Source organism: Schistocerca nitens, chromosome 8 (genome assembly GCF_023898315.1).
Source record: "Schistocerca nitens isolate TAMUIC-IGC-003100 chromosome 8, iqSchNite1.1, whole genome shotgun sequence".
Taxonomy (NCBI): domain Eukaryota; kingdom Metazoa; phylum Arthropoda; class Insecta; order Orthoptera; family Acrididae; genus Schistocerca; species Schistocerca nitens.
Window position 1 is genome coordinate 360296632 of NC_064621.1, and position 17219 is coordinate 360313850.

The 17219-nt window shown below is 42.8% G+C and overlaps 1 protein-coding gene across 1 annotated transcript in view; it reads right to left on the minus strand.

The window, feature by feature from the left end:
- Positions 1-17219, minus strand: part of LOC126199569 (mucin-2-like) — a gene marked incomplete at its 5' end in the record, with an annotated part of 132457 nt that overhangs the window by 40751 nt on the left and 74487 nt on the right. The window contains one exon of the mRNA XM_049936492.1: positions 14564-14742. Within this exon, the coding sequence (XP_049792449.1) occupies positions 14564-14742 (179 nt within the window). The remainder of the gene's footprint in view (positions 1-14563; positions 14743-17219) is intronic.

Consider the following 17219-nt stretch of genomic DNA (forward strand, 5'->3'; position numbering starts at 1 on the left):
AAGAGTTTTCTCGTCTCCATCGTGAAGCCATGAAGATAGTCAATGTTACGCTCGACATACTTTTGTGAGAAATTTTGTTCTGTTATGAAAATTAATAAGTCTCGGTTGAGAGCAAACATCAGTAAAGAAAATTTACGTAACTGTTTGCGTTTGTCTGTATGTAGAAATTTAGTTCCAGACATTAAACGTATTGTAAACTCCACCTGTGATAATTAAATAAAACGTATCGTAGGTAATAGGTACTCTTTCAAACCATGATTACTTTCAAGCAGTCCTACTAATCTTTTTCCTTCATTTAATAAAGCAGGCCAGGAAACAAAACGCATTACAAAGGAAGAAGCGGAGAGACGGTATGGTGGGGAGGGGTGAGAAGCGGGTGGCCAGCTTGCCCCTGTGTGTACGCAGAACACCTCTTAACTGCACACGTGCACGTGCACCGCACACGTGCAGAATTCCTGCCCGCCCCTGGGTTAGAGGAACCCACCCTTGGGATTAGAGACGAATTGCCTGCCAAAATAGAGGATACATCGGCACAGTATTTGCAAAATGGAAGATAAGTGGTCGCGGAACAGAAAAGCAACTACAGTCGCTTAGTGACGGAAAGAAATACGGACCAAATGAGATACCTCTAAGATTCTACAAAGATTATGAGAAAGCACTTACTTTCATTCTAACAGAATTTTATCATAGTTCGCTGGAGCAACGAAAGGCACCTAGCGACTGGAAAAAAGCGCAGGTCATTCCCATTTTGGAGAAGGATCGTAAGTCAGATGGACATAATTATGGGCCTATATCGGTGGCGTCATTCTGTTGTAGGATTGTGAACGTGTTTTATGCTAAAGAATTACGACGTTTTCGGAGAACTAAAATCTCATCTATAACAATTAACAAAGATTCCCCATACAGAGGTGTTGCGAAATTCAGTTCACTCCATTCTTCATGTGATCCATAGCGCGGCAGACAACGGCGTTCAAGTTGATACTGCGTTTTTGGACATCAGGAAGGCATTTGACACCGTCCCGCACAGCCGTTTCGTGACAAAAAAACGAACTTACCGAGCATGGGACCAGATTTGGGACTGGATTCAAGACTCCCTTGCAGATGGAACTCAACACGTCGCTCTTAACGGAATAAAATCGACAGATGTAAAGGTACTTTCCTAGTGTGATAGGAACGATACTGTTTTCAATGTATATAAATGATGTAGCAGAGAGCGTCGGAAACTGACTGTTCGCAGGTGATGTATTTGTCTATAAGAAAGTAGCAACGCAAGCAGACAGTATTGTTATGCAGAATGAGCTGCAGAGGACTGATGAATGGAGCAGCAACTGGCAGTTGACCCTGAACGTAAAGAAATGTAACATATTGCGCATGCAGAGGAAAAGAAAGCCACAAATTGCTGGAAACAGTATCTACTGTAAAATATCTAGGAGCAACTATCCAGAGCGATCTTAAGTGGAATGATCACATAAAACAAATAGTTGGAAAATCAGATGCCGGACTGAGATTCATAGGAAGAATCTTAAGGAAATGTAACTCATCCACTAAAAAAGTGTCTTACAAGGCGATTGTTCGACCGATTCTTGAGTAGGCCTATTCTTGATCAATATGGGACTGCAGGACTGATAGAAGAGATAGAGAAGATCCAACGAAGAGCGGCGCGTATCGTCACGGGACCGTTTAATCGGCGCGAGAGCGTTACAGAGACACTCCAGAAACTCTAGTGGAAGACGTTTATAAGAGAGACGTTATGCATAACGGAGAGATTTACAATTGAAGCTTGTGAAGAGTACTTTCCGGGAAGAGTCGGACAATATATTACTTCCTTGCACATACAACTCGCGAAACGATCTCGACTAGAAAATTCGGCAAATTAGAGCAAATACAGAGGCTTACCGACAATCATTCATCTACGTGCTATTCGTGAGTGGAAGAGGGACGTTGACAGTTAGTGGTGCCAGAAGTACCCTCCGTCACACACTTTGGAAGGCTTGCGGAGTATTGATGTAGCTGTAGATGTGAATAAGATACAAAGGATGAAGTAAAAGGTGCTGTTTACTGCCTCCGAAATATTGTTTGACGTAATTGGAGAGACATTTCACCTTAAAGACACCATTTGTTTAATTTCTCTTTATTCAGACATGTTTCAGCAATTGTATGCCATCGTCAGTGAGATTTTTTTCATGGTTCAGCCTGAAGTCGTTGTCTTTATAAAGGAGTGATACTTAGGCGTCGATCTTTTTCGTTGCTTTACAGATATAGTTAATGATACATGTTACATAATAGAGACACGAAGTGTTGTATGTTTATGCCATGTCGAGAGCTAGGCCTAAAAAACTGGTTTGGTAAACAAATATTACAAGACACTAACAAGTTTTTTTCTGCTGGTAGCTTTATAACCAACAACAAAACGGTTTCTATACTTAAGTTTTTCATTTATTTCAGATCTAAAATAGCGTTATTTAGATCTTTACTTGAGGTCTTTTAATGTGTGTCCTTGTTACTCTCATATTCGATTTGATAAGGCACTTATATTCTTTGTTAATGGATCTTTTGATGGTTGTACACGCATTTATATTTATCATAAAAACATGATATTTCATTCGTCATCTACCATATTATTGCGCTTGCATGAAGTTCATTCGTTGTGCGGTTATTTGAAAGGTGGCACGCGAATTTCGAAGTGTTATTAGCATTTATTATATATTTACTGTGTGTGTGCGTGGGGGGGGGGGGAGGGGGGTAAGAGGTGGTTATTTATACAGTTCTTCTATAGTGAAAAATAGTATTTTACTGCAGAATGATGTATCTTTATTTAGAGCACTTTTTTCCTTGGGACACTGATTTTTATATACGGTTATTCTCTTCTATTGTTAATTTTTTTGCTGGCTCTTGCTAGTTTTAGGAATTTTCAAATCGGTTTCCAAGCTTTTTGTGTGATTATTACGTGCCATTAAGTGGTCCGCTAATTTTGAGTGTGAGCCATCGCTTCGCTTTTCAATGTTCGTTAATATTGTGTATATCAAATTCTAGAGTTCCTACGTGGCTGAGCCACGTGTATAGATTGATTGCAACGTCAGGTTAATTGTTTACAAGTATGTGGGCCAAACATGCTAGAACTTCAGAACCAGATATGTAGAACATTTAAGAATATTAAAAAGTAATGAAATCAGAAGAACAGAAAACGTTTTCTTGTTTGTGTGGTAATTAAAAAGCTACCAGCACAAAATAGCTTGTTGGCGTCGTGTATAGCATATATAAAAGTAAAGAACAATATGTTTTTCAAGCTAGTATTCTAGTCCTAGCTATCGCCATAGCATACACATATAATAATTCACGTCTCAGTCATGTAACATGTGTCATTAAATATACAAGGTGATTCACCTGCTGCTATCAATATCGTTTTATAGAACCCGGGATGCTATATCTGGCCTTCATACATCAACTGCGAGATTTTTCATATTCTCTCGCTCGCTACGCGCAAACTATTAGTCTACAGAAAAAAATGAACCTTTTTGTAGGAAATTTAATGTAGTTAAATTTTGTACTGGGACATGTTTTCACTGGAGGCCACAGTTTTCGAGTAATTAAAGAAATACGTACAAAGTGACCTTCAAACGCACCTCCATCACAATACTCATCTACTCATCTCCCACGAGTCAAAATTTCTAGTATGTAGTACGTGACACTCCCTTCAAAAACGTGCAAAAATTTCCGACTACACGAACTATCCCCGACATTCGACCTCTTTTAGTCTCTATTGATTGGACTATTACGCCACCAGCATAACTGGCTATTTCGTTAACATTATTAATTTATACGTACCCGTGAGGGTAATGAAATAAAAACGACTTTTGTAAACGTTACGCTAAAACTAATTACGTTGACAGTTCGATCCGAACTTAACCCTTACAAGCACAGTAGTTTCGTAGTCAGAAGCCCTGAAGAATACAACGATGTAATTGTTTATTTTATGCTGCTAAAATTCATAAAAATATTAAGTAAAGTTTATACAAACATCAATTTTACAATTTTTAAGTGCTCTACTAAGTAGGTGGAGTAATGAAGCCAGTCAATGAAGACCAAAAAAGGACGAACGTGGGAAACAGTTCTTGAGTGTGGGGGCGCGTCTGAAGCTCACTTTTGTATGTCTTTCCTGAATAACACAAACTGCTGCCTCTAGAGGAAAGTATTGCAGTAGAAAATTTCCTACTAAAGGGTCCTGTTCATTTTTTCTGTAGGACCGAAAGTGTGCGCGTAGCGAGCGGGGGAAATGGAATTTCTCACAGTTGGTTTACGGAGACCAGATATACATTACGAGTTGCATAAAACGTCATCGGAAGGGGCAGTTCAGCGACCATGTATATGTAAACCAAGGGGAAAAACTGACGTTCAGTTATCACTTCCTTATATACGGTGTTTCAAAAACAATGACCTGATTTCAAAACTCCATATCTATTGATAAAAACATACTAAAACATGAGTTAAATTACAAAAAACAATGACCTGATTTCAAAACTCCATATCTATTGATAAAAACATACTAAAACATGAGTTAAATTACAAAATACAAAATCTTAAAGTTTTAGCTATGCTATTAATGGTCTATGTGTCCACCACAACAAGATAGCTAAATTCTGCGTAAACCTTACACAATATATCTACTTTTACGGAAGTTATGGCGGCTGTTATTCAGTTCTTCTGTGTCACGAGGTAAAGGGGAGATGAACACACTTTCCTTCACATACCCGCACAAGAAAAATTTCATGGGATCAAGTCTGGCGGCCTCGGAGGCCAAGAATGCGGTGCAGTGTCTCGGGGTCCCGTGCGGCATACCCAGCGTTGAGTTACCTTCAAATTCTGCACAATTAGCTCTTTCCACGACTTAAGGAGGAGTCCGATGACTTGATTTTCCAACACGATGGAGCTCCACTACACTGGCACAACAAACATTAGTTTGTCAATGGCACTCCGCCTCAACGCTAGGTAGGGCGCACGGGACCTTGAGACATTGCCCTGCAATCTTGTCGTCCAAACTCGCTAGATATGACCCTAGGCGGTTTTTCCTTGTGGGGATATTTGAAGGAAAGTGTTTTGGTTCAAATGGCTCTGAGCACTATGCGACTTAACTTCTGAGGTCATCAGTCGCCTAGAACTTAGAACTAATTAAACCTAACTAACCTAAGGACATCCCACACATCCATGCCCGAGGCAGGATTCGAACCTGCGACCGTAGCGGTCGCTCGGTTCCAGACTGTAGCGCCTAGAACCGCACGGCCACTCCGGCCGGCGAAAGTATGTTCATCTCCTCTTTACCTCCTAACACTGCAGAAGTGAAGAACAGAATAACAGCCGCAGTAACTTCTGTAAAAACAGATAGACCTCTATTGTGTAAAGTTTATGTCGAATTTTGCTATTGTCTAGATGCTGTTCGTGCTGGTGGTGTTGGAGACATAGAGCGTTTGCAATAACATAGTTAAAACTTTAAGATTTTGAGAATATCATGCAATTCGTCAAATGTTTGTAGTATGTTTTCATCAACAAATATGGAGTTATGAAATCAGGTCATTATTTTTTTAAAATCTCGTATATGCGAGTATAAATAACTTTAAACTGAAATTTAAATATTGCCACATCGTAATAACTTTCAAATTGAAAAATACAAAAATCTCACTGAATGTAGCACAAAAAGTGCTGAAACATGTTTTGGCAAGCAAAAATTAAACCAAACAAACGGTGTCTTCCGTAAGACGAAATATCTCGTCTGTTTTTCTCAGCAAGGACGAAAAGAAAGAAAAAGTTATAATAAGTTGTGATTAAAATTCTTCTGGGTATTATGCCGCGTCATTGCTAAAAACTAACAACAATAATAAACTAAAACCGACGTTTCGGCCGAATTGAAACGGCCTTTCTCAGGGCACGACTGGTTTTGCATGGGGATGGGTGCTTCTATTTATTACAGACTATCAATGTCTAACGTCACTGTTCTAAAACTTTTTATTGGCCCTCTAATATAAGGGCAATTTAGCAATGACGCGGCATAATACCCAGACGAATTTTAATCACTATGACACCGGCCGCGGAAGCCTCCGTTCTTATATAAAGGTGGTTATTGTTTGACTATTCGTAAACATGTATTTTTTGAGCTGATCACTGTAGATGTTTAGCAATGTTTGGACGACACTTTTATTACTCTTTCAGTTCTCAGTTTTGTGTCAAGAACATCCACTACGGAATTTACATTGGTCATTAATAAACGCTACTATCATTGTTTGTTACTGCATTCTGTAACTATATTTTGATTTCTTCATGAAAAAGATGGTCTCTCATAACTCCTCTTGCACTGTAACTACACAGTAGATATGATGTTTATGGAACATACACAGTAGATAGTTCTCACAAGACAAGCAAAGCTGGCGCTCAACTATAAACGAAAACGATCACTCGTAAGACGCAAGACTCATCAGTCAGGAATAAAACGCCAGTGGCGCTACAGTACATTTACAGGCTGACAGTTACTGAACTACATCTACATGACTACTCTGCAATTCACATTTAAGTGCTTGGCAGAGGGTTCGTCGAACCACAATCATACTATCTCTCTACCATTCCACTCCCGAACAGCGCGCGGGAAAAACGAACACCTAAACCTTTCTGTTCGAGCTCTGATTTCTCTTATTTTATTTTGATGATCATTCCTACCTATGTAGGTTGGGCTCAACAAAATATTTTCGCATTCGGAAGAGAAAGTTGGTGACTGAAATTTCGTAAATAGATCTCGCCGCGACGAAAAACGTCTTTGCTGTAATGACTTCCATCCCAATTCGCGTATCATATCTGCCACACTCTCTCCCCTACTACGTGACAATACAAAACGAGCTGCCCTTTTTTGCACCCTTTCGATGTCCTCCGTCAATCCCACCTGGTAAGTATCCCACACCGCGCAGCAATATTCTAACAGAGGACGAACGAGTGTAGTGTAAGCTGTCTCTTTAGTGGACTTGTTGCATCTTCTAAGTGTCCTGCCAATGAAACGCAACCTTTGGCTCGCTTTCCCCACAATATTATCTATGTGGTCTTTCCAACTGAAGTTGTTCGTAATTTTAACACCCAGGTACTTAGTTGAATTGACAGCCTTGAGAATTGTACTATTTATCGAGTAATCGAATTCCAACGGATTTCTTTTGGAACTCATGTGGATCACCTCACACTTTTCGTTATTTAGCGTCAACTGCCACCTGCCACACCATACAGCAATCTTTTCTAAATCGCTTTGCAACTGATACTGGTCTTCGGATGACCTTACTAGACGGTAAATTACAGCATCATCTGCGAACAACCCAAGAGAACTGCTCAGATTGTCACCCGGGTCATTTATATAGGTCAGGAGCAGCAGAGTTCCCAGGACGCTTCCCTGGGGAACACCTGATATCACTTCAGTTTTATTCAATGAGTTGCCGTCTATTACTACGAACTGCGACCCCCCTGACAGGAAATCACGAATCCAGTCGCACAACTGAGACGATACCCCATAGGCCCGCAGCTTGATTAGAAGTCGCTTGTGAGGAACGGTGTCAAAAGCTTTCCGGAAATCTAGAAATACGGAATCAACTTGAGATCCCCTGTCGATAGCGGCCATTACTTCGTGCGAATAAAGAGCTAGCTGCGTTGCACAAGAACGATGTTTTCTGAAACCATGTTGATTACGTATCAATAGATCGTTCCCTTCGAGGTGATTCATAATGTTTGAATACAGTATATGCTCCAAAACCCTACTGCAAACTGACGTCAATGATATAGGTCTGTAGTTAGATGGATTACTTCTACTACCCTTCTTAAACACTGATGCGACCTGCGCAATTTTCCAATCTGTAGGTACAGATCTATCGGTGAGCGAGCGGTTGTATATGAGTGCTAAGTAGGGAGCTATTGTATCAGCGTAATCTGAAAGGAACCTAATCGGTATACAATCTGGACCTGAAGACTTGCCCGTATCAAGCGATTTGAGTTGCTTCGCAACCCCTAAGGTATCTACTTCTAAGAAACTCATGCTAGCAGCTGTTCGTGTTTCAAATTATGGAATATTCCATTCATCTTCCCTGGTGAAGGAATTTCGGAAAACTGCGTTCAATAACTCCGCTTTAGCGGCACAGTCGTCGGTAACAGTACCATCGGCACTGCGCAGCGAAGGTATTGACTGCGTCTTGCCGCTTGTGTACTTTACATACGACCAGAATTTCTTCGGATTTTCTACCAAATTTCGAGACAATGTTTCGTTGTGGAACCTATTAAAGGCATCTCGCATTGAAGTCCGTGCCAAATTTCGCGCGTCTGTAAATTTTAGCCAATCTTCGGGATTTCGCGTTCTTCTGAACTTCGCATGCTTTTTCCGTTGCCTCTGCAACAGAATTCGGACCTGTTTTGTGTACCACGGGGGATCACTTCCATCTCTTACCAATTTATGAGGTATGAATCTCTCAATTGCTGTTGCTACTATATCTTTGAATTTGAGCCACATCTCGTCTACATTTGCATAGTCAGTTCGGAAGGAATGGAGATTGTCTCTTAGGAAGGCTTCTAGTGACACTTTATCCGCTTTTTTAAATAAAATTATTTTGCGTTTGTTTCTGGTGGATTTGGAAGAAGCGGTATTGAGCCTAGCTACAACGACCTTGTGATCACTAATCCCTGTATCAGTCATGATGCTCTCTATCAGCTCTGGATTGTTTGTGGCTAAGAGGTCAAGTGTGTTTTCGAAACCATTTACAATTCGCGTGGCTTCGTGGACTAACTGCTCGAAATAATTTTCGGAGAAAGCATTTAGGACAATCTCGGAAGATGTTTTCTGCCTACCACCGGTTTTGAACAAGTATTTTTGCCAACATATCGAGGGAAGGTTGAAGTCCCCACCAACTATAACCGTATGAGTGGGGTATTTATTTGTTACGAGACTCAAATTTTCTCTGAACTGTTCAGCAACTATATCATCGGAGTCTGGGGGTCGGTAGAAGGAGCCAATTATTAACTTAGTTCGGCTGTTAAGTATAACCTCCACCCATACAAATTCGCACGGAGTATCTACTTCGACTTCACTACAAGATAAACCACTACCGACAGACACATACACTCCACCACCAATTCTGCCTAATCTATCTTTCCTGAACACCGTCTGAGACTTCGTAAAAATTTCTGCAGAACTTATTTCAGGCTTTAGCCAGCTTTCTGTACCTATAACGATTTCAGCTTCTGTGCTTTCTATTAGCGCTTGAAGCTCAGGGACTTTCCCAGCACAACTACAACAATTTACAACTACAATTCCGACTGTTCCTTGATCCAAGCACGTCCTATATTTGGCATGCACCCTTTGAGATTGCAGCCCACCCCGTACTTTCCCGAGGCCTTCTAACCTAAAAAAACCGCCCAGTCCATGCCACACAGCCTCCGCTACCCGTGTAGCCGCCAGCTGAGTGTAGTGAACTCCTGACCTATTCAGCGGAACCCGAAACCCCACCACCCTATGGCGCAAGTCAAGGAATCTGCAGCCAACACGGTCGCAAAACCGTCTGAGCCTCTGATTCAGACCCTCCACCCGGCTCTGCACCAAAAGTCCGCAGTCGGTTCTGTCAACGATGCTGCAGATGGTGAGCTCTGCCTTCATTTCGTAAGCAAGACCGGCAGCCTTCACCAAATCAGATAGCCGCTGGAATCCAGAGAGAATTTCCTCAGATCCAAAGCGACACACGTCATTAGTGCCGACATGTGCCACCACCTGCAGCTGGCTGCACCCTGTGCTCTTCATGGCATCCGGAAGGACCCTTTCCGCATCAGGAATGACTACACCCGGAATGCACACGGAGTGCACACTGGATTTCTTCCCCTCCTTAGCCGCCATATCCCTAAGGGGCCCCATTACGCGCCTAACATTGGAGCTCCCAACTACCAATAAGCCCACCCTCTGTGATTGCCCGGACCTTGAAGACTGAGAATCATCCTCTGAAACAGGGCAGGCAGCTGCATCTGGCTCAGCCAGAGACAGTGCCTGAAACCTGTTTCTCAGACGCACCGGGGAGGCTTTCTGATCAGCCTCCGGGGACGTCTTTCGCTGCCTGCCACGCCTTGGAACGACCCAATCAACCACAATATGGAAAACACGTAATTTAGTTAAGAACTACGGCGTGCACACACTTTTTTCAGCATGTAAACGTCACTACAGACATGTCCGATATGCCTGCCATCATTGGCTATGTGGCGCCGACGGATAGCGAAATTCTGCATGGCCCGCTCAAGTGTCGGAACATCGATGCTGTCGATGACCTCCTGAATGGCTGATTTCAGCTCAGCAGTGGTTTTGGGGTTATTGCTGTACACCTGGTCTTTAATATAGCCCCACAAAAAGGAGTCGCATGTGTTCAGTGCCGGAGAATATGGCGGCCAATCGAGGCCCACGCTAGTGGCCTCTGGGTACCCTAGAGTCACCAGAGTGCACCTCCAGGACTCTCCTGCTTCGATGAGATCGAGCTCCGTCTTGCATGAACCGCATCTTGTCGAATTCAGGGTCGCTTTGGATAATTGGGATGAAATCTTCACTTAACGTTTGGTAGCCACCGTGCCATCAAGGAATATCGCACCGATTATTCCGTGACTGGACATAGCACACTACACAGTCAACTGTTGAGAGTGAAGGGACTTCTAGATCGCAAAATGCGGATTCTCAGTCCCCCAAATGCGCCAATTTTCCTTGTTGACGAACCCATCCAAATGAAAGTGGGTTTCGTCGCTAAACTAAACCATACTAATTCCTCCAACCGAGCAGTTTGAACGACCTAACGCAAACCGTTCAGTAGTGATTTTCTATAGTTCAATAATTGTCACCCAATACTTGCCCACGAGTAGTCGATTGAGACGAAAAAGTCGTTCGTGTAAAAGGGGCTTAACACCGCCGCACGACCAGTGGCGCTCTCGTATGGTACCCACACACAATCACACAGGACAATGGATAACATTGTCTCAGAATAGATCGATTCCTCCAAACCGACTAAGGATTTTGGGAGGTTTATCTTGGTGATCAGGCAAATAATGGAACTGGAAATCGCCTCCACTCTCAACTGGCATTCCCTCTACCCCACTTACAGCCAGCTGACATATTTGGTTCATAAGAATGAATTTCTATAAGTTAGCTACCGCACTAAAATACCTCGGACTGACACTTAATCGTCGACTATCCATTCTACAGAAAGTCCACACTAGATTAAAATTACAAAAACTACTAACTGGCCGAAAATGGGGCTTGCACCCTTGCACGAGACTCCACACCTATAGAGCTCTGATCCGGCCCATTCTCTGCTATGCAAATGTGGTGTGGACTTCTGCTCCTCACTATTTTTTATAAAGCCCTACAGAGTCTCAAATGCTATGCACTCCGCCTAGCCTTTCGGTTTCCCTTACCCTCCTTCACCCACAGCCTTCACTAGCTTATAAAATTCTAGATCCTACGCCTCTATTTGAGCACCTCAGAATATCCTATGTTGCCCGTAAACTCGACACTAACCAGCCCCTAGTTTCCCCCCATCCCCCCCCCCCCCCGCCTGCTCACTGAGCGTCTCTGTCACCATTTTCCACCTTCCCCCAACACTACACCTCCACACCTTCCAACACCTTCCACTTCCTCTCCCAATGAGACTTTAATCTCCTTCCCTTACTCGCTCATGAAATCAGCCTTGATATATACCTGTCCCAACAGATGAACCCACCCCACCTCCTCCCTGTCAGGACTCGCTTCCTCTCCACTCCTCTCCAGCCACATCCTAAACCCTCTTTTACACGATCGACTTTCTTGTCTCAGTTGACTTCTCGAGACAAGTGTGTGTACTGCAGCGCCCCTGGTGTTTTGTTCCGGTGCTGAGTCTTGATTGTTTTGAGTAGTCATTTGCATATACAGCCCACGGTAGCACCAGAATTGCCGGTGTTGCGAGAGCTGTCTGCCGAGCGGTGTGGCACCTGAATGTTGAAAACGAGGTTATGAGACGCTATCCTTTTTGCGGAAAAATCATAGTATGGTAATAAAATGTAGGAACAAGCAACGACAATAGTGTTTATGAGCGACCAAAGCAGAATTCACAGTGAAAGTTCTTGTCAAAGGTCATGTGGTAAATTGTTCACACTCGTGAGAACTGAAAGAATAGGGAAAGTGTCATCCCAACGTTTCAGAACGTATAAACTTATTTGCTCGAGACAATATGCACTAGCAAACACATCAGACAATATGTAGAACGCAGTAAATAGCGCATTTTTGCTTTATCCTTTGCATCTTGCTAAGTGCCAAATAATAACGCAAATTATGTTTCTCGTCCAATAACCCTGATTTTCTCAGTATTCAAATAATTTTCATTAAAACATTTTTCTATTTGTGTTCTTATGTATACATAACGTAGATGTTTTGTCTGTAAAAGGTAAATACTTTTTGTTTTCAGATACGTCATCTCTCTTGTAGAACACTAGTAGGGAAAAATACGAGGATCTTGTGTAACTTTTCAATGTGCCACGAAAACATAGCACATAACACAATAAAGATTAAGAAGACACGAAAGTACAAAATCCATTTCTATGACAGGAGTGTGAGCTCAAGCAGAACAGGTTACAGCTTCCGATGTTAGCAGTCGTCGCCATAGCCCCTAGTCTCTGCGCATGCGTAGCGTGCACCATACTCGAAAATTTAGAACGCCACAGTCAGCTCAATGTATAGGTCACAAATGTCATAGACATACTTGCATCGTGGTTGGTTGCTGACTTTACACGCAGACACGAAAGGCGCATCCACTTCGAGTCGTCGATTTTGAGCAGAAAGTCGCTTGTGAGGCTCGGTCAGAAATAGCGTCCCTCCTCCAAACATCCGCCTACACAAACAGCCTCCGACGCACTATCCCGACTGCTACGTTTGCAACCGCGCGGGGTAGCCGTGCGGTCAGAGGCACACTGACGCGGTCCGTGCGGCTCTCCACGTCAGAGGTTCGAGTCCTCCCTCGGGCAGGTGTGTGTGTGTTGTCCATAGCGTAAGTTAGTTTAAGTTAGATTAAGTAGTGGGTAGCCTTAGGGACCGATGACTTCAGCAGTTTCGCCCCATAAGACCTTACCACAAATTAGAATTATATTAATACCTTCAGTTGCTGACGGGCGTTGACATATATCAACGGGGACAGGTGAAAATGTATGCCCCGACAGGGACTCGAACCCGGGATCTCCTGCTTACATGGCAGATGCTCTATCCATCTGAGCCACCGACGGCACGGAGGATAGTGCGACTTCAGGGACTATCTCGCGCACGCCTCCCGCAAGACCCACAATCTCACCTTGTATGTCCACACACTGCATTCGTAGTGTCCCACCCAAATACACTCATTACTCGTGGAAGACATTCTTACCAAGTTCCGTAAGAGTTCGGGGAATATGTGTGCATCTGCACAGAAGAAGAAGGTCATGGGTGGCACTACCAGAATTATATACTTATATGGATATGGTGTCTGTTCTTTCGGATATGTCCGAAAGAACAGGCACCATTGATGACCTGCAGCCGTCTATAACGAAATTAGAATTATATTAATACCTTCAGATGCTGACGGGCGTTGATATATAAGTATGTAATTCTGTGCAGATGCACACATATTCCCCGAACTCTTACGGGACTTGGTAAAGAATATGTTCCACGAGTAATATGTGTGTTGGGGTGGGACACTACGAATGTAGTGTGTGGACATACACGGTGAGAATGTGGGTCTCGCGGGAGGCGTGCGCGAGATAGTCCCTGCAGTCGACTATCCTCTGTGCCCGCAGTGGCTCAGATGGATGGAGAGTCTGCCACGTAAGCAAGCGATGCCGGGTTCGAGTCCCGGTCGGGGCACACATTTTCACCTGTCCCCGTTGATATATATCAACGCCCGTCAGCAGCTGAAGGTATTAATATAATTCTAATTTCGTTATAGACGGCTGCAGGTCATGTCCGAAAGAACAGACACCATCTCCATATAAGCTTACCACAAATTTCCAATTTTGCTACGTTCACACGATACCCCTCTCCTAGCAGTCTACACCGACTCATCAGTTTTCTACGTCGACACACCAGCTTTTAACCTATCAACTTACGCGACTGTCCATCTGTCCGTTTGCCTTTTATATTTTATTTTAATTTATTAGCCTTTTATATTTTGAGTTATGCAAATGACAATTGTATTTTTATTGTGTCAACATTCATTTTTTCAGCCGTCGCGTCCAATTTTATTATAAGCTTAAAATTTTTACTCTCATATGGCTTATGTCTGCTGACAGCTTCCTTCCACCCCCCCCCCCTCTCCTCCCCCGTCTATATGGGACCAGGAGGACGAATTGACAATAAAAATAAAAGAAGTTCAACAGCAACAGGACTCGAACCTCGGTTTTTCGAAAGTGCTTGAGAAGCGCCTCGTACTATAATAACATGTGTTACACCTACGTACGTATGTTCTACAGTCGTGCGAAAGATGAGCAGAACATTTGACACGCTGGACGTGAGGAGCTGAGCGCAGTGACTCACTTTGGGCAGCCGTCGGGCCCGGTGAGCTGCAGCTTCTGCGTGTCGGCCGCCTCGTAGTCCTCGCTGTCGTACGCCCAGCAGTCGCGCACGCGCACGTCGTAGCGTCGCTCGCTGTCCTTGATGTACACCAGCACCGTCAACGGCTCCCCAATCTTGATGATCTCCCCGAGCGGAGACGTCTGCAAAACAATGTTCACTAAGCGGCGGGCTCTCACGCCTAATACTACACACTCAGACCATTACGGTTAATCTCTATTCATTTTTAGGGTTCCTTGCCTCAGTCTGTAGAAACGGGACCCTTGTAGGATCGCTTTGTTGTCTGTCTTACTGTTAATAGCCCTTTCACCCGGGAATGGGTAGACACATCAAGATGAAATTTTTTTCACATATTGAGATCTTCGGTCCCTTGGTGCTGTAAAACATTTAAGCTTCTAAGTCAATACAATCAAAAGATACGGCCATTTACACCACATATTTTAATACTCTCAAACTCACTCATCGAAACCTGTAGGCTGCTTCCCGTTGAACAAGAATCATAAAATTTGGCAAGAAGCAAGATTTCACAGTACAAGTAAAGGAAAAAATCCGAAAATAGCTAATCTGTAATTATATCATATGAAAAAATATTTTTTTGTCATTTTTCTCATCCATTGGTCTATCTGTTCGTTTGTTAAGACCCTTTTTAACTGCAACAGTTTGGCACAGCAAGCTCAAATTTATCTCAAGGGATGAGGTCCATGGTTCCTTGACGGTGTAAAAATTGTTAGCTTCTAAGTCAATGCAATCAAAAGATTCGGCCATTTATGTCACATATTTTGATATTGGCAGCCTCATTCCTCAAAAGCTATAGGGTTCCCCCCGTCGACCTAGAATCATGAAATTCGGCAAGAAGTAAGGTTTCACAGAACATGGAAAGTAAAAAATCTGAAACTTGTTAAATTGTAATTATATCACATAAAAAATATCTTTTCACATTTGAACATCAACTGCTTGCATCACCCGTCAAAATCATAACGGACAAACGTTACTGCATGCAGACATAAAATTTAAGCTTTAGTCATGTTTTAGTAACTAAATAAAAATATTTTATTAAATATTCTCTCTCTACATATCTAAACTAAAGCCCCTCTCGTTTCTTTTTGTAGTCCTGGCTAGTCTAAGGAACGACTGTAAAGATTACGATATGGCCTTGGTTTCCCAGGACCAATATCTTTCCACTATCGACATACTTCTCACAATTTTGTCGAGTCAGAACCATATATAATACTACTGTCAGTACTCTGATATGTGGTTCTCAGCAGACAAGACGAGTTGCTGACGCAACTACTTAGAGCTGAAGTTGATCCAGAGTGATCGCAACATGTAATCTAATTAAAAATGTGCACCTGAGACGGATAATAAATGAGAATTATCTTCAGGAATTTAAATATTGCTCTTTTGCATTTCCTGTACCAAAAGTTTATATTAGTTCCCTCGGTGAAAATGGTAAAGCTAGTTTCTCAAAAAATTTTCTTCTTACTATTGGTACAGCCGTTGCGTCATAGAATACTCAGCAGTTGTTACCTAGCTAAGCACCTGCAACACTGACTCGAATAACAATGAGAATTTGAAACTCTGCTAATTCCAGAGAGAAGCCAGCTAGAATGAATGTTCACTGTGCAGCGGAGTTTGCGCTTATTTGAAACATCTTGGCCCTTTAAAGGTGTCTGACGGACCGTGACTCCAATCTAGGACCTGTGCCTTCCGCGATGAAGTGCACTACGGCTGTGCTACCCAAGTATGACTTACAGCTTTGCATCCACCAGTTTTCAAAAGATATGTACGTATGCGTTGTGTATCTCTCGGTCCTCAGCTACTTCAATTACTCAAGAGCTCGCGTGCACACAATTATTTGCCTGACAGTAAAGTGGGCTCTGGATACTGTTGCAGGCACTGAAAATGTCTTCGTGAAACAGTTCACATGTTCCGTTGCTGTAAGCCTCCCAGGAACTAATTGTGCGCTGCTGAAACTGAATGCAGTGTCCCCTGAGTGGCAGCTATCCCACCTAACACACGTGCGGTGCTGGTTGCCAACTACGAGGCGCTTATGACGTAGCTTTCCGCCTTTTTTTTCCATCCTAATCTGTACAACTTGACATTATTGTATGTCATTTAGTCTAACTGATTCGTAGTCTACTCAGAACCACGTATGAGAGTACTGTCAGTACTTTGACATGTGGTTCTGAGTAGGCAAGACGGCTTGCTGATGCAAGTGCTTCGATATGAAGATGATCCGGAATGACTGAAACATTTAATTTGATTAAAAATGTGCAACTGGGACTTAGAAATAAATGATAATTACCTTAATTTTCTAAACAGTTGGTGAATCTTTCAGGACAATTATATTGACTATAGTGATTTAAAATTATTCCCATCATTGTAGGAGACAGACGTTCTGCTGCGAAACTTGCGAGACTAGCACTCTGAAGAAAGGATATTTCGAAGACATGGCTTAGCCACAGCCTGGGGAATGTTTCCAGCTTGGATGAGGACGTGAAGCACTGGCGAAAGTAAAGCTATGAGGAGCGGTCGTGAATCGTGCTTGAGTAACACACTTTCCCGAGAAAGGCAAAGGCTCGAGTTTGAATCCCGGTCCGGCAATAGTTTAATCTGCTAG